Genomic DNA, 23,503 nt, shown 5'->3' with positions numbered 1-23,503 from the left:
TGCTCATCTCGATGTATTATATAATTAATAAAATATCTTTTAACATTCCCTAATCACCATATAAACTAAATTACTATCATATTATTCATTCCATGTGAAGACGACTCTTGATCATCACTTAGTAAAATTATTTTATGAGTTAAGGTTTATAAATATTTATTGACTGACTCAAATAAGAGCAAAATATGATGATCATAAATTATAGGTCATCATACTGGTGTGTAGTGACCATATAATATGTCAAATAACAAGAATATGTATATTCTTGACGAAGAATTAAATTCAGGGAACTCACATTTGAGTGCAGGAAAACATGTTTTATGCATCACACGCATCATCAACCTTGTAATGCAAGCCAGGTTGATCAGTTTATGTGTCGTAGAGGCACCATCAAACTAGATCATTATTATTGATGCAACTGATATTGATGGGTTCAATGATAGAGCTAATATATCATAGAGTACAACTACATTTCATCTTCCTTAGGGAATGCTATTTTTGTTTATGGGAGATAATATATGTAATATTGGCATGAAGAGTGCTACACATCATTATGCAGGAAGCTTCCACTAATCATGTTAGTTGAAGACATTTAGAATAAAGATTTTATGGACATAATGGCATAAAATGTGCAAAAAAACATTCTTGGTTGAAAATAAGTAGTAAATAAAAAAATATTTTTCTAGAATATTTCAAACCCTTAAGTAAGCTTTGGGCGTCTCTTTCCAGTAGAAGGGGCTAAATATTATCTTCAGGATACGAATAACAAGAAATTTGGACACAATTAAGCAAATATCATAGATGTCATGAAGATCAAGCCAAGTATGTATGCATCAACCCTCACTCACAACTAGGCCTTAACCATTTGTGCACTCATTGATCCCTCCATGAATTTGTGGTTAATTGACCATCACAGTTAGAATGAGCTCATATCTTATCTTCACACATATGATATCTCTCCGGCATCGCCATTGATCATAACATGGAGCACTCAATGTTAGAATGAGTTCATATCTTATGTGCACACATATGATATCTCTCCGGCATCGTCGTTGGTGGAGACATCCATTTTTGGAGGTTTTTGTTCTTCTTGGATCACACAAGCATTCTTAAAGATGCAATCAATGTATTGGTGCATGATGTTCAGCAGATACCCATCATTGATCTAGGGTATGAGCTAGATGCGTACATCAGATCACCTCCAATCGAGGGAACATGATAAACTCAAAATGAGGGTTTTATTTCAATGTTGGTGTTTCTGATTTTAATCAATAAAAAGATAAGCCAGTAGTCACTAAAGCAAATCTAGTCAGTGACGAATACTGACATTCTCCACAAGGAATGGTACTTATAGTCATAAAATTCTTTAAATAGTGATTAATGAGATGACAATAAATATAAAAATATAGGGTTGAGAGACAAGGAACATGTAAGGAGTGAATGTGATACTTACTAATAAGATTAAGATGATTATAGTATATAGTGATAATTATGATATTAAGAGTGAGAGCGAGAAGGGAGTGATGATATGAGATAAGAAAGTGAGTAGATAGAAACAGATTTGATGCAAGAATGAATTCGTAAGTGGGATGACAGTGAGATGACAAAGATGCAATGACATGAAAGGGATAAGACATGATGAAAAGGTATAAAGACACAATGTGATGGTAGCATTGGATGGCAAAATGGACCTAAGCTAACGTGAATGATGAAAAGAACTAATGAAAGGTGAGGATGCCTATAGTTGATCCTTACACTCTTCTAAGATCCCTCTTTACTAATCAAGGTAAGCTCCCTCCTCTATTGCCACTTCTCACACACCCTTGACACCAAGAATGGGCTTGATGGATCTCAGAAATTCACTTTCTTTTAATCAGCCCACACATGTAGGAAGCAAATTTGGACAAAGATCCATACCTCAATTTATATATCAGAGGGTAAATATGAAGCTACCCTAAAGATTTCAGCTCAGTTGACCTTGTGGATCATCAGATATTAAGCTCTGAAGTTAGATAGATTATGGTTGTTAATTTTTTCTCTCAACATGGGCAGCACTCTCATTTTCTCATTTTTCCTTATCAGTTTTAGAATCATGAGAAGTTCCCCTTTTATGTTTAGTGTGTTATCCTCTTCTTCCACAAATTGTGACTCCATGAGCGCCACGTGTCCTACATACAAAAGGAGGCACAAAAAAACTGTTTTTATTAAGTAATGGTCATGTGACGTGATGATGTATTGTCACACGCAAACTCAACCTTTTTGGCTTTGGTCTAATGATATGCTGACACATGTCATTCTTTCCATAAATAAAATGCATGCAATTATTTCCCTGTGACATGGCAATGTGGATTCTAACATTGTGTCAATGTATTTTCTTTATTACCACCAATGACATGGTTCCACGTAAGAGCACTTTTATTGAATTCTATACTTTGATTAATCTATCAATAAATTATTATTTTCTCAGTCCTTATGAACATATTTATTGTGATTTTAATCCCATTTTTTTTCATCGGTCCACATCATCCGCAATAACTAAAATAATAATAAGGCATGAGACAATTATTGATCATTATGGCATCACAACTTGTGATGCCATAATGGCAATTTTTCTTAATGATCATCTGTGCTAATCATTACCAAAATTTGTCATTGTTCATCATTGAATCGAATAGAGATGCGTGGCAGGGCACAATTCTTAGACTGGAAATATTAGATAAATTAGAATTCTATTAAGTATAAGTCATTATAAAGCACATAAAATATATTCTGACTTATAAATTAATATATTCCTGAATATATTTCTAAAGTATCATAAAATATATTAAAACTAATAAAAATAAATTATTCAAGAATATTTATAAATTATCCTCAAATTACCATTAAATTCAAAAAAATCAAAATATCACTCTAAAGTAGATTTCATCATTTTAAACTTGATAACACGCACATATATATATGTTTTAAAACATAAAACATATAAACTGGATAGTATTAACCCAAAATTTTGTGTGTTATTAGGACAGAGCCACTTTTAGTGGTTGAAGATAATAAATGGACACTCCTATCCTGGAGTGATTCTTCTTGGCCAATCAAGCCATCATAAAAAAAGCTCCAGGTTGACAGTAGAGGGCATTAAGCTGCTAATGCAATTGATGTTTAGGTGTCAATCTGAGTAAGACATTAATGATGATACCAAGAATGTGGATGGGGATAACAACTAGAATCCAAAGGTTGATTAAGTTTGACCTTTTTTTGCTTATAACTGGTGCACCATTTAAAAAATCATTTCTTGATTCATGGGAAAACAATAATTTTATCATAACAATTTTTAATTATCAATATAAGATATATCAGCTCCTATCAATCATCATAAATCATATTATATTCTTCAATTACACCAATCGTGAAAGCTATACTAAATCTACCTCTAAAACATTTATTTTCAGAGATCTATTTTAAAAAATCCATGTCTATCTATGTCTATAAATTGGTGGATTCCTTTGTACATTCCATTATTTAAGAGTCCTCTCGTTTCCTAAACTCACCTAAATTACAGAAGTCTATGTAAAACACATTTTGATATAGAATATAAGATATACATGTCATTATAATTAGTGAAATGCCATATTTAGATTCTAAATTTGTTGGAAAATTATATTGATATATCCACAGATATTGATTAAATAAGTTAGTATGCTTTTTTGAGAAAGCTATATTTTTAAAAGTCACATCTATTAACTATCTATAAAATCATAGATGTTAAGAAATATAAAGGTAGTTTGAAATTTATAAAGCTATTATTAAAAATCCATGTCTATCCAATATCTGATATCTATAGAAAAATTAGTTACAGAAATATTTTTAAAAAATAATATCACATTTACTATACTACATAATATAATATCTTCAATGATTTACAATTTTAGTTTAAATTTGAAAAATAATAAAGCACCCCCAATTTGTGAGGTTATGCAGTGCATATTTCTTCCAGAAAACTGCACCACACAACGCATAAGGGGTCTGACGCGGTCAAAATATTGCACACGTGGTGTGAATTTTCACTCAGCATGCTGCTCCCATCTTACGTTGGTCGAATTCAACTTGAACTGAGTCAAAATGGACTTTGCTGAGTGGGTTCAATTTGGACCAAGTCCTCACGGACTCAATGCAAGTCAAATAATTCCAAACAGACTCGACCTGGACTCTACGAAAAAACCAACCCAATCAAGTAGAATCATTACAAACCGAGTCAAACCAGATTCCAGGAAAGTCCTAACTTGTCTGAGCTAGCTTGACTGTGCCTGGGTCCGTTCAAAATTTTAAGAAAGTGGGGGTACATGGCCCAAGTTTGTTGGCCCACGTCACATCTGAACACTTAAAGAATATGACTAGTCATGCTTATTTGATTGAAAACAGAAGACAAATCTGATGCCTTTGTTTAATAATCAGATGCATCTCTCAATCCTTGCATGATGATAGACTCTAACTAAATCATGTATGGTAAAAAAGCTGTGATATTGCATGTATTTGCATCCAATGGAATATGAGATCTATATCTTTAAATTGAATCCAATATTGTGTGAATTGGCGCTTGGGGAGGGAGATACTTTATTTTGAATCAAGGGATCTAATGTGGAGAAGAATCTCCAAGATGTTAGAATTTGATCCAACGAGTTTCAGTAGTATAAATGTTAGTTTTGGTTTCCAAACTGAGTTTCAGGTTAATTTACTATTTTCTACATTTTCATCATTTCAGTGATTCATCCTCTCCATGCATTAAAAGACCTTTAACCACCACTTTTTCTTGGATTTTTTAGAATTCTCTTCTCCCCTCATCCACAATACTTTTCCCACAAAATTTTGCATATGAATTGTTTAAAATCGTTTGATATCTCTATGGATTGACCTCATTTTAATGATACAAAAGTAACATAAATTTAATTTCTTATTATTTTCTAGAGATATAACGACATAAAATTGTGTCAAAGCTTAACACTCTCATAGTTAAGATTCTCGTGGAACATTACATAGAGGTTCATGTCATAAGTAGTGATAAAGTTTTCTGTGTGCCTGTATGGCTCTTCCAAAGTAGTATATAAATAATAAGAAATTAAATTTGGAGTTATGGTGTATTAATTCATTCATTTTTTGTTTGCTTATGGAATGATCCTCCAACCTCTTCCACTTGTGACTATGCTGTACTATCTAATTTTTAACCATAAGGTGTTGGTCATGGAATCTCCTATTTAAGAAGGTGGAGGATGCAAGATAAAATTATTAGAATGTGTATGTCTCTGTTCCTTTACTTTATAATGTCACAGTGTAAACGGGTGGATATGGACGTAATCAAAGAACCTACCACACTTTAGGTAAGCTAGTGGACACTTTAGGGACCTATGACCATCCATACATAACGTAGAATTGCTAATCCAGTTCTTTTTATCCTTCCCCTTTGAGAAATCTACACCAAGTCAGGAAAGTTTCATCAATTTTAGTGACTGGGAGTATTTTTTTATTTTCACTAAAGTTATGACACCTTTTTAAGCCCATTATAATTAACTCGAAAAATGAGAATTAGTGAAGGATGCCTTTCCAAAATTGAAAAAAATAAAATTAAAGAAATAATTTAAGAATCTTGTACTAAATCATTTCTTGAGTTTTTAAAAATATTTTTATTTCTCAGTAAATAATATTGTAATAGGCAACATAATGAGTAAAAATAATTCTGGAATTATAATAGTAAATATAGTAATACATATTTAATGAGTTTATATGAAATATTTTCATGAGATGGAAAATCTACTTATTAAAAATATTGAGATGATATACATAATTTAATATACTGAATTAGTACTAATAAATTGTAAAATATTACCTAGGCAAGATTGGGATATATATGTTATAGTAAGTTGAGGGCAAAATATTTGGATAATAAGTAGGTGAGATGAGAAAAATATGAAATACATGATAGTATAGGTAAAGAATATATATTTAATTATATATTTGAGCAGAAATATATTTCCCCTTATGTAATTTAGAAATAAACTGATAAAGTTGAGTACGAGAATTACATGATAGTTGTAAGAGTTAGAATCACTATACACAATGCAGTAAATATGTAGGAAAAAAGGGGAGTAGCGGGATATTCCTCGTCCCAGAATTGAGCAACTTCCTGATTATTAAATAACTAATTTTAAAAATACTGAATTTAAAGTATTGGCATAAACTGCATTTCTACACTTTTAACCAGCATATTTCTAGCCAGATGCTCAAATGAACGAATAATTAAGAGGATATATCCGGATCCTTTTTTGGGGATCTGATTTTTAAACGCAGGAATTACAAATGGATAATAACAAAATTACGAGGAATTAAAGCAGGAATTTCAGGATAGTATCATTTTACGTGGGAACTGAAAATCAGCAATGCAAGGGGTAAAATTAGGGAACCCACTGTAAAAATAGGAAAAATAGAGGGGGAAAAGTAAAATTAATGCGAGAATTGAGCAGCATAAAGTTCAATTCCTAAAACCCCAAGAAGGGGTTTTTGAAGCAATCACAAGGCTTCATTCGATCTCTGCCCTAGAATCCTCCTTGTTGAATGTACAATCCACGCGCATAACGAGAAGAATGGGCGACGACGGAGGAATTCCATCTTCGAACTACAACAAAAAGATCACTTGGGAGGGCTGCAGCGTCTTGCTCGACATCAATGGAGGCGATCGGCTTGTGTTCGCGCGCCTTTCTCCGTCTGCGTAAGTCCCCATCTTCATTATATTATATCTTTCTCTGGGTGCACATCAAAATTCGATTTTGTTTGTTTTTAATTTTTTTTTTCATCTGGGGTGTTGGGTCGCAGGTCGGTCAAGATTGGGGACAAGAAGTGCTCCTTGCAACCTCTGGTAGGATGTCCATTTGGCTCGCTTTTTCAAGTTGTCAATGGTCCAAAGGGGCCTCATCTGGTGCTTGCTTCATCGGGGACGACAGAAGGTGCGGTTGTTTTCATTTAATTGTGGCGTCATTTACTAGTTTGAGTGATAATTATCGATGAATGCAGCACGAGAAGTCCTTGAATTTGAATCGATTGCGCTGGACTGTGCTCTCTACTTGTTTTGTTGTCTCACTGTCTATGTATTCACCCCGCCAGCCTCGTTTTAGTCTCGGTTAAAATGATGATTCAATTATGGTTGTATAATTTTATACTTGATCTCGTGCGTGACTCTTTCGTTTCGTCTGAAAGCAATATTCCCGACTAAACTGCTTGATGACTTTTGGAATCTTCCGGAAGGGTCCCTAGATATTAATGTTTAAAAGAATTCTTTCGTTTTGATTCTTCAGTGGTTAACTAATGACCATGTTGCATCTGACAATCACAGTGGTGAAATATTTAGGAGGGAGATCAGAGGAAATATGCATTTTTAGCACGTCATTTTAATGGGCGTTAAAATATTTGCGTCAACGATAAATGCAAGAGTGATAATTAGAACAAAAGTTTCGGCCATATTTTTCTCCAAGGATATTGAAATGATAATTCTAATATTTCACACGTTTAGTATCTAAAGATTCTCACCGATTCTTGACAATTTTTGTATAGCATGTTGAATTATTTTTGCAATTTTTCCTGACAAGCAACAGGTTTGGATCCAGAGGAGAAAATTTCTGCTAATCTTACGTCTGAGGAGAAGGATAATAGAATGTTAATTGATGACAATAAAGCCCAAAGCCTAACTGGCATGGACATAGATGAAATGAGAAGGTTAGACCCTTCAATCTTTGACCCTAAAGGTTAACGCTCATAGAATTTTTTTTCAAAATCCTGTCTGTCAAGGCAGGAAAAATAGAGACTTTTCTTTTCGCAAATATGAAAGATAAATTCTTTTCCTTTCTTGCATCAACCATGCTTTTTTTGGAACACTATATTTCCTCTTCATCTTCGTCTTCTTGATCTCTGAGTTTTTGCTTTGACTATTCTTCTCTGAACTATAATAAAATATTTGATTTAGTTACCTTGTAAAATATTTGTATCAATCATGCTCATACAGTCATCTGGATCTGCAGATGCGGGGCGTCTGGAGAGGAAATTATTGAAGCTTTAATTTCAAATAGTTCAACATTCGAAAAGAAAACTATGTTCTCACAGGTAGTCATACGACCTCACTTGTTATTTTCTTATTATTAAATACTGATAATAACTTTATGCACAGGAGAAATACAAACTGAAAAAGCAAAAGAAATATGCTCCCAAGATACTCTTGCGACGCCCTTTCTCCCGAAGGTGATTTCATTGAGATTGAATTTTGATTAAACGAAATCTGGCATTCTGAGTTGATATGATGGGAGAGCCTCTCGTTATATCCATTTTCCATGAACACTAGTTCATTTCTGTTTTTGGTGATTATTTGTTTTGCTTATTTATCCTTTTTATTCTATGCGTTAGTTTTTGGTCCAAAAGAACATTTGCAATTGTTTATTCCTTTCCTATTTAGTTATTTAGTGTCCGTGCGATTTGGCAAATTTGTGGATTATTTTTTTCTCAATTGATTGTAGTGGAATCTCATGGAGTTTCTTTTTTGGCGGATATTCTGCAGCATTTGCGAAGCGTATTTCAAGAAATATCCTAATCGTACAGGGTAATTCCCCCTTTGTTTATCCTCCTTTCATTGCACAGTTTTATTGAAAATATTGTTAACATTAGCAGTTCAACAATTCAGAGAAACACAAAATGATAACGCATAAACAGATAGTCGGTAGTTAAAAAATGAAAAAGACAGATATTAGTCTTTTTAAAGTTGTCCAGATTAAAGAAAAATATCTCTAGAAGTATCCTGATTGTAGAGGGCACATTTTCCCTTGTTTAGCCTTTCATATTACCTTCCCTTTTTTAATATTCTGCTGATCCTTTCTAAATTGTAGCGTTTCATTAATCCATTGAAGTGATTGGCCCTCTTACACCTAAGGTGAGCGATGTAGCTGCCATTTTTTCCTCAAGAGAGAAGTCTGGGAAGATATTGGCAATAGTCGCAGCTGGTTCCCACAAGCTGGTCCTGAAGATGCTTCCTCTTGATGAGTACTTCAGATTTTCCCAGTCCTTCAATGAAATCCATGGACATGTCTTCCCATATCCATGGACATGTCTTCCCAGTCCCTTGATGTTTATGTATTTCCCTCCAGAAAGAGCTGGTAAATACACTGCCCCTATCAGAGACAACGGAACGAGGGATTCCATGAAGTCTGACTATTTCTTTGATAAAGATGTCTGCAATATTCGATGCACTGAACAGGTGTTTAATTGCAATGAAATGACTGTATTTGGACAATCTGTCCACTACCACCAAGATGGAGTTGTAGCCTTGCGAGAGTGGTAAACCTTCAATAAAATCCAACGAAATGTCTTCCCAAATCTGTTGAGGAATGGGTAGGGGTTGGAGAAGCCCTGCAGGACTAAGATGGGAAGATTTACGCCTTTGACATATTTGACATCGAGAGACATATTTCTGGATTTGTTTCTTCATTCCCTGCCAATGGAGTTGCTGTAAAATTCTTTTGTAAGTTTTCTGGAATCCACCATGACCTCCCACCTTGGCGTCGTGAAATTCGTGGAGGATGAGTGGAATCAAAGAAGAATGCTTGGGCAATACTAATTTCTGTTTATAAAATAGGAGGTCGTTTTGTAGGTGGTAATGGGGCACTGCTGTCTTTTGTGAGTTCAATGACTGTTTGATGGAATGGGGCTTCGAATCTTCAGCATATTCCTTCACAAGTTTTGACTTATCTAACCAATGTGTAGTAAAGATAGCGTTGCAGATTACCTGGCCATCTTCCATGGAACGAGATAAGGAGTCAGCGATCACATTCTTTTTCCCTGACTTCTATTTGATTTCAAAGTTGAATCCTAAGAGCTTAGAGATCCACTTATGGTAGTGCTGCGGAATTTCATGTTGGTCATTCAAAAATTTCAAGCTGAACTGATTGGTATGGATATAAAATTTCTGAAATAAGAGGTAATGTTTCTGTTGATCTGAGTATTACATGTCTTTATTTTCTCTCTCTTGTTAGCCCATTAAGGGCCCTCTCTAGTCAGCCCATCAGGGCTTCCTATAAAACCCTGTAATCTCTTTCATTTTCTTTTCTTGTTTACATGGTATCAGAGCCCTAACCCTAACCCTAATCTGGGTTTCCTGGGCTCGACCTTGCGCTCCGATCTTCGGCGGTTCTCACGACCGCCTGATCTCGCGCTCCGGTCTCTCGCCGTCTCGCTCCGGGCCTCCCAGGCGCTCGTCGTTCTGACGTCCGCCGTCCCAGCGTCTTCCGCTCCGGCGCCCGCCGTCCCGGCCCGCGCCCCCTCGGCTCGCGCCCTCCCGGCTCGCGCCGCCCGGCTCGCGCCCTCCGGCTCGCGCCGCCCGGCTCGCGCCGCCCGGCGACCGTCGTCGGCTCCCGCCGTCCCAGCGCCCGCCGTCCCGGCGCCCGACGTCCCGGCGCCCGCCGTCCCGGCTCCCACCGTCCCAGCTCCCGCCGTCCCGGCGCCCGACGTCTCGGCGCCTGCAGTCCCGGCTTCTCGTCGTTCCGTCGCCTTCTGACTGCGGTCTACTCTGCTTTCATCATGACGAACCCGGTTGAAGCCCAGACCTCTACTGTTACGCCAGACTCGACGCCGGTATCTACGCCACATGCATCTGCGATGCCTCTCAAGCCCGGGAATTGGTCGTCCTCCTCTGGACCATCCTCTTTGCCTCGGATGCCTCCGGATGGTATGTTTACTGGATTCAATCTCCTGCAATGGCGCCAGTACGTCCAGATAACTTTAAAAGGGCGTCTGATGCGCCATCTTCTAGAAGACGGACCTTCCCGGACCGATCCTAAGTATTATGACTGGCTGGACGTTGAGGGGGTAGTTCATCGTTGGCTCTTGGACAGTATTCACCTAGTGTTAAAGGTGAATTCATGTCTCTAGAGTCGGCTCGGGCGGTCTGGGAAGCAGCACTTGAGAGCCACTCCAAGAAGCACAACATTGCAACTCTGTACGAATTGGTACATCGGGCCGCTAACCTGCGTCAATGGGACCGATCTATCAGGGAGTACAGTACGGAGCTCATTTCGTTGTGGAATGAAATTGACTACTACATGCCGCTCGACCCCCATTCGGTGGACTGCCAATATACTCTTCAACTTCGGGTTTTTCAGTTTCTTATGGGACTGAACTCGGAATATGAAGTTGTACGGGCTCAGCTTATTCATCGGGAGACTGGTCCTACCTTCAAGGATGCGCTCCACAGTGTGCGGGTTGAAGAATCCCGCTTTCAGCAGGCCCAGAACTCGGCTTCGGCACTTGTAGCTCATTCCTCTTCGTCTGCACGCCCATCGTCGACTCCACCACCCGGCTCTTTGCCACGTGGTCCGACGGCTCGGACGGAGGATTATCCAAAGGGTGATCCTTCGCTGTTTTGCAATTACTGCAAGAAGCGAGGTCACTCTAAGGAGACGTGCCACAAGCTTCAACGGAAACGCGCACAACCGAGCAACCTTGCTGCAGCCGCCTCGTCAGTGTCCCCCCCGGGTCAAGTGCCTATGCTGTACGGTCTTCTCCCGACTAGTGCCTCGCCCGCTAGCTTCACTCTGGAAGAGATGGAGCGTTTACACCGCTTGCTTGATCCTCCAGTCGTGGGCTCATGCTCCTTGGCCCACGCAGGTATGTCCACCAGTCTTCCCATACCTACATCCCCTCTTGGCCATTCTTTTTCCTCTTCCACTTGGCTTCTTGATTCCGGTGCCACCGCCCACATGACCCCAAATCCTCGAGCCTTTCAAACTTATGCACCCGTTTCTGGCTCCTCCAAAGTTAAAACAGCCTCCGGCGATCTTCTCACCGTGGCGGGTATTGGTCGTGTGGCCCTTTCCTCTTCTATGCATCTATCTAAAGTTCTTCATGTTCCTCGCCTTACTCATCATCTTCTCTCCCTATCTAGCCTTGTTCGCGACTTGAAACAAGACCTTACCTTCTCTCCTAATTCATGTTTTTATCGTGATAAGGTGTCGGGGAGGACGATTTTCATTGCTGAGGAGCATGAGGGGCTCTATCCTGTTCGTCCTTGTTCGAGTTCTCTTGCTTTTGCTGCTGCGGCAGTTTCCCTTTCGGCTTCCCACGAGCGTATGTGGCTTCTTCATCGACGTCTCGGCCATCCTTCTTTTGCTACTCTTTATCGTCTCTTTCCTAAACTCTTTCAAGGCCATTCTGTGGACCGTTTTGTTTGTACTGCTTGTCGAATTGCCAAACATCATCGTACCACGTATCCTATCTCGTCTTCTCATTCTTCGACCCCATTCTCCCTTATTCACACCGATGTGTGGGGGCCTTCCCCTATTCATAGTACTTCCGGTTCTCGGTGGTTATGCATCTTTATTGACGACGCTACTCGATTCACATGGGCATATTTCTTGAAGAACAAATCGGAGATATCTCGTGTCATTCTTCAATTTTACTCCCTTATCCAAACTCAATTCTCTATATCCATTCGTCGCTTCCGCTCCGACAATGCTAAAGACTACGTTAACACCACGTTAAGCACCTTCTTCCAAGACAAAGGCATTATCCATGAAACTTCTTGTCCCTATACACCACAGCAAAATGGCGTTGCCGAAAGAAAATTCCGTCACATCTTTGAAATGACTCGGAGCCTTCTCTTCCATATGCATGTGCCCAAGTGTTTTTGGGGGGAAGCCGTCTCCACCGCCATCCATCTTCTTAATCGCCTTCCATCTCGAGTGCTTGACTACTCCACTCCCATTGACCGTCTTCAGCATTCCTTTCCAACTCTCTCTCTCCGAACTCATCTTACTCCTCGTGTATTTGGATGTGTATGCTATGCGCCCAACCACCAACTTGGTCGTGATAAACTGGATCCCCGTGCTATCAAGTGTGTGTTTGTTGGCTATTCTTCCACCCAAAAAGGCTATTTATGCTATCATCCACCCTCTCGTCGGTTCGTCGTCACCAAAGATGCCACGTTTGATGAATTGCTTCCCTACTATTCCTCCTCTCCTGAACCCTCATCGTCCCCATCTCCCTCCGATCCACTCGAATTCCTCATCCTCGTCCCTCGTCCCTCTTCACCGGCCCCGCCCGACGTGTCTCCGCCTGTTGCTCCTCCAGCAATTGTGCCTCCCGACCCGCCTCCGGCCGCCGTCTCAGTCCCTCCTGTGGAGCCTCCTCCAGTATCTGCTCCTGCGCTCGACCCTTCTGCTGCACCTTCTTCGATTCCTCCGCTCCCTATCCGTCGCTGCCCGCCTGAAAAACGCTACGGTATTACCCTTGCTCGTCGCAAGCCTCGGCTTCCTTCTTCGTCTCCTGCTGCCCCGTCTCCCTCAACCTCCACCCCTCCTGCCACCTCCTCATTAGCCGTGCTGCCCTCTTCCCGTTCCTCTCCCCTCTATCCGTTGGCGGAATCTATCTCCTCTCATCGCCTCTCACCCTCTTATCATGCCCTTCTCACCTCCCTTGATGCCACTTCCCTTCCCAAGACGGTGGACATTGCCCTTTCATTTCCGCATTGGCGTCAGGCCATGGCGGAAGAACTTCAGGCTCTTGCTCACAATGAAACGTGGGATCTGGTTCCTCTACCGGCCGGGAAGCATCTCGTGGGTAGCCGTTGGGTGTATGCTGTGAAGCATAATTCTGACGGTTCTATTGAGCGCCACAAAGCCGGGTTGTGGCACAAGGGTTCACTCAGAAACATGGCATTGATTATCAGGAGACCTTTGCTCCCGTCGCCAAGCTGAATACTGTGCGGATCTTATTGGCCCTTGCTGCGGAACGGGGCTGGATTTTGCAACAATATGATGTGAAGAAGCTTTTCTGCATGGAGAGTTGACTGAGGAGATCTACATGGCATTACCTCCTGGCTACACTTCCTTAGTGCCATCGTCTCCGCAGTCTGTTGTCTGTCGCCTGAAGAAAGCATTATATGGCTTGAAGCAATCTCCTCGTGCCTGGTTTGGTCGTTTCACGACGGCCATGCAGCGTCGTGGATACCGTCAGTGTAATGGTGATCACACCCTTTTCTACCGCCATTCCACGTCAGGGGGAGTTGCTATTCTTCTTGTGTACGTGGATGACATCATTATTACGGGTGATGATACGACGACCATTACTGAGCTGGCTATATATCTCTCGTCGGAATTTGCTATTCGCCATCTTGGTCCGTTGAGGTACTTTCTTGGCATAGAGGTGGCCTATTCTTCCAGCGGGATCTTTATTTGTCAGAGAAAGTATACGGTGGACCTTCTCTGTGAGCTTGGAAAGGAGGACGCCAAGCTTGCTTCGACACCGATTGATGCGAACCATCGACTTGGTGCCGATGCGGATGAGGAACTTGCTGAGCCTGGCCCATATAGAAGACTTGTGGGAAAACTGCTTTATCTCACCCACACTCGCCCGGACATTGCATATTCAGTAGGTGTTCTGAGTCAGTTCATGCAGACTCCTCGCATGAGTCATTTTCATGCTGCTCATCGTCTCCTCCGTTTCCTGAAGGGCACCATTGGCCGTGGATTATTGTTTCGTCGCCATACCGGCCTGCGTCTTGAAGTCTACACCGATGCAGATTATGCCGGCTCTGTGGTTGATTGTCGGTCCACATCTGGGTATTGCACCTTCTTGGGCGGCAATCTGATTACTTGGAGAAGCAAGAAGCAGAAAGTGGTCTCTCGATCGAGTGCTGAAGCGGAGTTCCGTGCCCTTGCGCATGGTCTGTGTGAAGCACTTTGGATTACCCAACTTCTTCGTGAGCTACGGTGTCCAGTTCCCTCTCCTGTCCAGCTGTTCTGCGACAACAAATCGGCGATTAGCATTGCTCATGACCCCGTTCAGCATGACCGTACAAAGCACATCGAGATCGATCGCCATTTCATCAAAGAGAAGCTTGAATCGGGAGATTTTTGCACGCCTTATGTTCCGTCCGCTGAACAGCTTGCAGATATCTTCACCAAAGGGCTTCATGCCCCTAGGTTTGAGGAGCTCTGTTCCAAGCTGGGTGTGGATAACATCCACGCTCCAGTTTGAGGGGGAGTGTTGATCTGAGTATTACATGTCTTTATTTTCTCTCTCTTGTTAGCCCATTAAGGGCCCTCTCTAGTCAGCCCATTAGGGCTTCCTATAAAACCCTGTAATCTCTTTCATTTGGTATCAAGAATTGTTCTTTTCTTGTTTACAGTTTCCATTTACGTACTGCTAGGACCACTGCCATTAGTTCTCTTTCATAGGCGGATCTCAATTTGGTCAGAGAAGATAAAGCCTTGCTGAAGTATGCAATAGGATGGCCGTCTTGAAGGAGGACTGCTCCCAGGCCTATACCGGAAGCGTCTGTTTCCACCACAAAGGGCTTTGTAAAATTTGGCAGCTTAAGGATAGGTGCGGTAGAGAGGGCTTGCTTAAGTCGATTAAAGGCAGAAGTGGCTTCTTCATTCCATGCAAATGAATTCTTCTTAAGTAAGGAAGTCAGAGGTTGAGCCCTGGAAGCATAGTTTGCTACAAACCTTCTATAATAATTTGTGAGCCCCAGGAAACCCCTCAATTGCTTAATAGAAGACGGAATAGGCCATTGCATGATAGCATCAATTTTGTGGGTGTCGGTGGCCACTCCTTCCTGAGATATCACATGCCCCAGATAATCTATTTGATTCTGTGAAATTTGGCATTTCGCTTGATTTACCCATAGCTGATTGTCTTGTAGTACCTTGAAGACTGAATGCAGATGATCTTCATGTTCAGAAGCTGTTCGACTGTAAACCAATATATCATCAAAAAAAACCAACACGAACTTCCTTAGGAATGGTTTAAAGATTGAATTCATAAGACTCTGAAATGTAGCCGGGGCATTAGTCAACCCAAAAGGCATAACTGTGAATTCATAGTGGCCTTGATGCGTCTTAAAAGCAGTCTTCGGTATATCAGATTCAAACATGCGAATTTGATAATACCCTGATTTCAGATCTAATTTTGTAAAAATAATGGAATCATGTAGTTCTTCCATCAATTCATCCACGACAGGTATTGGATAGCGATTGGGTATAGTGATTTTATTCAGTGCTCTGTAACCGATACACATTCTCCACCCTCCATCCTTTTTCCTTATCATTAATGCAGGGCTTGAGAAAGGACTTGTTGAGGATCTAATAAAACCAGATTCTAACAATTCCTGAACCACCTTTTCCAGCTCATTCTTATGCAAGTGAGAATATCGGAATGGTCTGACATTTGGGGTTTTAGAATTTGGAACTAGATGAATCTGATGATCAAATTGACGTTTTGGTGGTAGACATATTCTAGGTGTGAATACCGTGGGATAAAATTCATGAAATTTATGATGTCGAGTATTCAGTTGTAGAGTATGTACCCTTGGAAGATGAGGATCGCAGGCTTCATACAGCTCTCTGAATTGTCGCTTGCTGCTTATGAATTCTTGAACAGATGGAATAGTCGATACCCCTCGAGGAAGTAAGTCTTGATCGGTCTTGAGAGTGTGAATCTTGCCTTCCCATAGAATTTTGAGATTTAGTAGTTTATAATTGCTGTAGAACCACTCTAGGGTCTTCAACCATTGCACTCCAAGGATAATTTCCATATGGGGAAGTGGAATAGGAATAAGATCCTGCGTCACCTGAAGATTGCTGAAGCACACCATTTGCCAGAAGTATATCAAAAGGGGGTCCTTGAAACACCGTCAGGTATAATGTGGTAACCAGTTCTGAGTTGATGAAGTTATGAGTAGGCCCCCCATCTATTAATATTCTCACTCTGACCCCTCTAATGCTTCCCCACAACTTAACCAACCCATTAGGGGAAGCAGATTCCGAAAAATGGAATGCAATTTGAGCAGTAAGAAGAGATCCCTCATTAATTGGAGTATCATCAGTTTGCATGTAATCTACTTCTTCTTCCACTTGTTGACAATCCTGATCTCCTTCTAATACCATAACTAGGTTTAGATTTCTCTTACAGCGGTGTCCCGGAGCGAAGCGTTCATTGCAGTAGAAACAGAGACCCTTGTCTTTGCACTGTTGAAATTCCTTCTCTGTGAGTCTTAAGTTGTGGCGTCTACCAGTGCGCCCTGCTGGTTGCTGTTGAGTGATTGCAGGTGGATGCCTGCTAGTGGAGGCTACATCTGTACGAGGTGCCTGATGATACGTTTGGTGATAGTTGTGATCGTTCATGGGTCGTTTTCCTTTGATGTCTGGGGCTTGAACGTTGGGGTAACAAGGATCATTTTGCCATGCTGAATATAGAATTCCAAGGTCGATTTCTGCCTGCAAGGATAAATCCATAATTTCTTTGATTCCATATGGTCTTGCCTTGAGGACCTCCCTACAAATTTCTGGCTTCAATCCTCTCAGGTACGCAGTCTCCTTGACGTCCCTTTGGAGGTGGGGTAGCTGTGCTATGATACGTTCAAATGCCGCTCTGTACTCTGTGACAAACCCAGTTTGTTGAATTTCAAACAAGGATTTATAAAGACCTCGAACGCAGATGCTGTACCGGCTAGAGAATTGCTCCTTAAATTCATCCTGTTATCAGTATAGCATTCTGTGGGCCAAAGGCATTGTAAAGTGTAATAGACTAATCCTAGGGAAGGAATAAAATACACCACTAACCGAACCATCTCACTACGGGCCCATTAAGGGCCCATTAGTGCAGGCCCGGTAGGGCCCATATATTAGGCCAATTAGGGCCTAATATATTCTGGGCCTGACTTTAGTCAGGCCCAGTTTTTCTCCAACGACTGGAAATCCAGTCATTGGACAGTCCAGCTGCTGACTGCAGCTGGACTGGACTCCAACGGTCATATTTTTAAATATGACCGTTGGAAGGAATATTCCCCTCAGGGAATATTCCTCTTGACTTTTCTTCCTCTTGTGAATTATTAAGTTGTATAAAAGGGGCCAGGGTGAAGTAAAGAGATGATCCTTTTGATTGTGCCCTAAAATCTGTTTCACTCTCTCTCCCTGGCTCACTCTCTCTCTCCTCAGTTTCTTACACATCCCATGTTTGCATTCCAAATTCTAATTCGGCATATTCAAACCAATCTTGAGCCACTTCATCCAGATGCAGAGAAATTAGATGCATTTTCTCAGCGTCTGGCATAGGATGCTGGCGAAAAAATTGTTCAGCTCTCTTGATCCAGCCATCGGGATTTTCTCCCTGAAATGTAGGTAAATCTCCTCTTTTAAAGATGGAATCCATGGCTAACCTGGGAGGTGGTTGTCGCTCTTCTGGAGGATCTCGTGGTGCTCTGGGTTCTGGCTGGTTAACTGCATTTGGAGAGGCTACCGCTTTCATATCTGCCATCTGCATTCGTATTTCCGCCATCTGCTCCATGATCCGCTCCAGAACCGTGTTAGTGCGTTTTTGGAATTCAAGATTGCTGACCTCGCGTTCCATAATTCTGTTATGCAATCTTGACAACACAATGGAATCAAGGCAAGCAATTTCTTAAAGAATCAAACCTGCTCTGATACCAGTTGTTATGACTCCCGTCAAGACCGATAGATCGTAAGCCGCCTTCTTAGGAGAAGATGCCGAATCAAGAAAAGAATACCAACTTCGGAATCACGGAGTTCACGAGAACAATACAATCTCCCCGAATGGGTGATCAGCAAGGATAGAGAAAGGAAGGAACGGGAATACGACGAGGCGAATCGCTCTCGTCGCCCAACGAGTCGGAGGATCTCCACTCGAGCTGAAGGTGCCAACTGATTTCTTTATTCTGCTCACCCCAAAACCCCGCCCCTGCCCCCGCCTTCTTATTTATAGGCTCCTTTCCCGCCTAAAGGTCTTCTTGAAGGTCGTCCGACGTGGCCGATCTTGTTCTCCTCTTCTTTCTTCTCTTTTCTAAGTATGTCCTAGGGAGGCTCATATCATTCCCTCCCTACGCTACCATTCAAGAAGCAGGTGGTTATTTTGCCAGCTCAGCGCCAGCTGGCCCAATGACTTTCCCTCTTTTCTTTCTCCTTTCATATACTGTTATTTGGATCGTATCAGCTGGTTAGCCCTTTTATTTCTAAGCTGTCACATGCTGTGATGAGCTTGTCCCATGTTGACCCCTTAATCTGCGTCTCATGTTGGTATTGTAGATTTATCTTGATTCTTGAAGAGAGAGAGAGAGAGAGAGAGAGAGAGAGAGAGAGAGAGAGAGAGAGAGAGAGAGAGAGAGAGAGAGAGAGAGAGAGAGAGAGAGAGAGAGAGAGAGAGAGAGAGAGAGACGCACACAGAAGATACAGTGAAAAGAGCAATTTTATTCACAAAATTCGGGTACATATGTAGGGCTGTTTCTAACGGCTAGTTTGACTAGCCGTAAGGTACCCGGTCTGTTATTTAACCAGATCGGGTAATGGGCTTATGGGCCGAATACCACCCATAATCACTTAGGCCTGTTAATACAGGATTTTATATATTTTAGGCCCATACATTCAACAGGTATCTCTTCTTTTGCCTCTTGTATTCTATGTAAAAGACCATATCACTTTGAAGGGGACGGCTTTTACTGAAGTAAGTCGGAATGCTTCCTCATGACATGCAAATGGAGTTACTGTGCTACCCTCATTTAAATATTCAACTAGCCCTCCAGTCCCCTCAAGGCCTGGAATAAGGGGCGACTAAGACAATAACACCCTTTCAACAAAAAGAAAGACGATAACACAATGATTCCCTTCTATAGTTGATTTATTTGATTTATTTTAGTTTATTTATTTATTACTTTCAATACTTTTCCGAAAAAAGTATTCTCTTTTCATTTAAAGAACTGACAGGAAAAATTCATTTTTGATAAAAAGTCTTATTTTTTGGCCTACAATATTTCTTTGCGGATAGGAAACCAGTAAGATCAACTTCAGGCTCGATTAAATGCCTTTTAGATCCCTTCTAATGGCTACCGCACTGTATTTGCTAGCTTCCTACGCGTGGACACATTATCTCTCCTGCTTTCCATGGGAAATATTGGCGCCCACTCGGAAGCTCTTGTGCTGGACATGGCTGGTGGACTTCTCGTTGGCGCTGTGGCAGAACGGCTTGGAGGTGATAAAACAGACTATATATTTTTTTAAGAAAATAAAACGGGTTATATTTCTCATCATTTTCTGTCCAAAACAAGAATAAACTTACGCGGCCATGCATTTAGCCATTTATAATAAGTAAATAAATGTTAATATCATTTTTACCATAAGAAAGAAACGTGCGAGAATTGGATTTGAGCATAGATAATAAATTAATTCCAAAATCTTCTCCTTTTTGTCCAATTTGACACTCTTTGATCAATTGATAAATAAGCTTGCAAACAAATTTCATAATCGTCAAATTACCAAAAAAGAAGCCTGTGACTCACGAAATGAAGCGGTTTTAGTTAGTAAACATTTGGATCTTCCTTCTTGTTGAAGTCATCGAAAATCTACCCAAAAGCTAGCTCTGAACCTTGAATTTGAATATTTGAATCAAATGAATAAGCCTTCCTTACTTTTTAACTCATCATTGCTTAGCAAAAACAAAGAAACCTGCAAGGTTCTTGATTTTAAAGTCATTTCAGTAAAGAAGTGTCAAAATCTTCCTTTTTTCGGCAGGCACCGGCTATGTCTGTTGCACCCACCTTGGACTTACCCCACCCTCGATCGATATTGTGAGGATGTTTAACTTTGGCGATGACATATGTTCCAGGTCCAATTATCCCTATAATTTTCCCTATACGTTTGAAGGATTAGAATCTCGTAGATTCTTTCTTTGAAAAAAATCTCGTATTCTTTAAAAAAAAGAAAATCTCATAAATTCTTTTGAACAAATATAATATGGCAGATTATTTTCGAAAAAATTAAAATCTCTTAGATTCTTTTCAAAAAATTATAATCTCGTAGATTCTTCTCACAAAAATTAATAATCTCACAGATTCGGGTCACTAATATTGGTCAGTCTTATTGCAGAATCCTTCGAGCATCTTTGTCCAGTCTGCTCTCTTCTTGTTCCTCTTCTGATCCTCAACCCAACGACGAGTTGACCTCTAAGTCAACGCCTGATCAGTCAACACCTGATGAATCAACAGATATGGTCAATCCTGAGGCAGTCAAGAAATCTGCAGTCGCAGGGAAGATGGCGCCAGCAGATTTGGTCAATACCTGGAAGCAGAGGGGTTTCAGCAGGTGTGGGGTTCTTGGTCAACGCTGAAAATTAGGAAATTATTTTGTTAATCTGGCGTTGACCATTGTTCTCAGATTATTCATTCGTCGCCAGATTTTCTTTTTGTTTGGCAGCCTCATGATTGCCGCCCCGGACGTTGACCCATGCACTGTCATTGACCATCTACTCCCGTTTCTCACCTACTCGTCTCCGTTTGTCGTGTATCATCCTTATCTTCAGGTTTGAGTTGTCTCTATTCTTGATGGACTTTTAGGCAAATTGAGTTGACTTTCTGATGTGGCATTTTGCGTAGCCGCTGGCGGCGTGTATGCACAAGCTGCAGGCAGAGAAGAAGGCTTTGGCATTGCAAATCTCGGAGCCGTGGCTGAGGGAATACCAGGTTCGTGTGGTGACACGTGGTGCATTCTGGGCACACCATGTGGCCATTTTTTTCAATCTGACGGCTCGTATTGCAGGTCCTCCCAGCCCGAACCCACCCCCACATGCAAATGAGCGCTGGCGGCGGGTACATTCTGAGCGGCATCAGAATTCTTGAATCCTGAGGGAAAATTTTCTTAATTATTTGTCGGCATTAATTTAATATAGGTACTTTGAGGTAGGCAAAAATTCAACAGAACGTTTTTTTAACCACCAAGATTGTGTCAAAAATGGAATTTTGAGGCACTGCATTTACTGGGGACAGCTAATTATTTGACAGAAGACATCTGAGTAATGAGGGTGAATGAGTCATCAGCTAACTGCAAATTGGATTTTTTGGCTTGATCCCAAATTTTAATTTAGAGGGTTAGAATGTGCAGTTTCAGGTAGTGTTTTTTGCAGGTCTCCACTTTTGCCATGGATGCTTGAAATCAGCATACCGCGCACATGCAAGGACTAAACATTCTTGATCAACATGAAGGGCTACCGGAAGTGGCATCATATCATTATTGATTTTTGTTGCTTGGAGAGCAGGAGAGTCCTGATCCAGGAGGGTTACTGGATCTGTAACAATAGCTTCCCCTTTATTGCTCCTCCGTTTCTCATTCCATGTATTGCATTCCTCTTCATTCTCGCACAGTTCTCAGCATTCTTGTGATCCTCTGAAGTTAGCACCATCTTTCAACTCGTTACTGTGGTTCTTCTAGTTTGACTGGGAGAAATATCAACGCCAAAGCAAAGGTCATGCGAAAATTGTCTTTGATTTCATAGTTAGTCTACAGGAAAAATGGTATCTTTACCTACTATTGTTGATCCTTTAATTGTTCATTAACTACTGACCAAAAGTTTAACTTGTGAGCAAACTGACAGGTTCCACAGAACAGAGACGGAGACCGTCCTGATGTTCAACTTTAGGTTTAGGTGTTAATCAAACACTGGCACAGAGACAGAGACCATCGTGAAGTTCAACTTTAGTTTTAGGTGTTAGCCAAAAACTAGCACTGAGACTGAGACCATCCTGAAGTTCAACTTTAGGCTTAGGTTATTGCCCAAAACTGATACTGAGATGGAGACTGTCCTGAAGTTCATTTTTAGGCTTAGGTTTTTACCCAAAAACTGATACTGAGGCGGAGACCATCATGAAGTTCAACTTTTGGCTTGGGTTTTGCTACAAAGTGATACAGAGATAGAGACTGTTCTGAAGTTCACCTTCAGGTTTAGGTGTTAGCCAAAAACTGGCACCGAGATAGAGACCATTTTGAAGTTCAACTTTAGGTTTAGGTGTTAGCCAAAAACTGGCACCAAGACGGAGACCATAGTGAAGTTAAACTTTAGTGGGCGTTAGCCATAAACTGGCCCCAAGACGGAGACTGTCCTGAAGCTCAAATGTAGGTTTACGTGTCAGCCAAAACCAGCACCGAGACGGAGACCATTGTTAGGTTTTTGCCAAAAACTGATTCCGAGACTGTCTTCCACGGGCCCGGCTGTAGACCAAACCCTAATTCAAACACTAATTCTGAGATACCACATAAAACTATGGTTTTGGATCGTCTCGGATGTGGACAATGGACGATTTTTTGTCCGACGATGTGAATGTTTCATTCCATTTGGGGGAAAAACTGTCCAGTCCATCCCTAATGAAAAATTAAATATATATATATTACTAATTAAATTAATTTTATTTTGAAAGAAGAAGGCGCCCATAGCGCCCTAGTTTTTTCATGTTTGTTTGTTTTCGAAGGAAGAACAAGAACGGCAGCTACAGCCACCCTCCATCCCCTCCGGTGCAACCAGCTGCAGTCTTCTTTTTTCCACCCGCCCTTCACACACCACGGACACTCATTATAATTCTCAATAGGTTCGTAATATGCCATTTACCTTGTTATGTGTCTACCACTCACTTGATGAATGATCA

At 41.0% G+C, this 23,503-nt stretch overlaps 2 protein-coding genes across 3 annotated transcripts; both read left to right on the top strand.

The window, feature by feature from the left end:
• The first annotated feature begins 6,532 nt into the window (after positions 1 to 6,532).
• LOC144715262 (eukaryotic initiation factor 3 gamma subunit family protein) lies at positions 6,533 to 21,852 on the top strand. 2 transcript variants are annotated; one of them, XM_078590197.1, is made up of 12 exons: positions 6,534 to 6,757; positions 6,862 to 6,992; positions 7,638 to 7,758; positions 8,061 to 8,142; positions 8,207 to 8,277; positions 8,591 to 8,632; positions 19,940 to 20,064; positions 20,604 to 20,697; positions 20,958 to 21,173; positions 21,285 to 21,390; positions 21,464 to 21,550; positions 21,627 to 21,852. In XM_078590197.1, exons 1-12 carry the CDS (start codon positions 6,633 to 6,635, stop codon positions 21,711 to 21,713), a joined length of 1,287 nt encoding a protein of 428 aa, XP_078446323.1. In that variant the 5' UTR covers positions 6,534 to 6,632; the 3' UTR covers positions 21,714 to 21,852. The 2 variants fall into 2 exon arrangements, 1 of the variants encoding a protein (XP_078446323.1); XR_013584564.1 differs by lacking the exon at positions 21,627 to 21,852 and having other exon boundaries at positions 6,533 to 6,757; positions 21,265 to 21,390; positions 21,464 to 21,506.
• On the top strand, positions 10,870 to 12,129 carry LOC144715225 (uncharacterized). The gene is made up of 2 exons (XM_078590151.1): positions 10,870 to 11,688; positions 12,030 to 12,129. Exons 1-2 carry the CDS (start codon positions 10,944 to 10,946, stop codon positions 12,056 to 12,058), a joined length of 774 nt encoding a protein of 257 aa, XP_078446277.1. The 5' UTR covers positions 10,870 to 10,943; the 3' UTR covers positions 12,059 to 12,129.
• Positions 21,853 to 23,503: the final 1,651 nt, after the last annotated feature.

This window comes from Wolffia australiana, chromosome 18, assembly GCF_029677425.1.
Source record: "Wolffia australiana isolate 7733 chromosome 18, ASM2967742v1".
Classification (NCBI taxonomy): domain Eukaryota; kingdom Viridiplantae; phylum Streptophyta; class Magnoliopsida; order Alismatales; family Araceae; genus Wolffia; species Wolffia australiana.
Note: the sequence above shows the minus strand (reverse complement) of the source record. Positions and strands in the feature narration are given on the sequence as shown.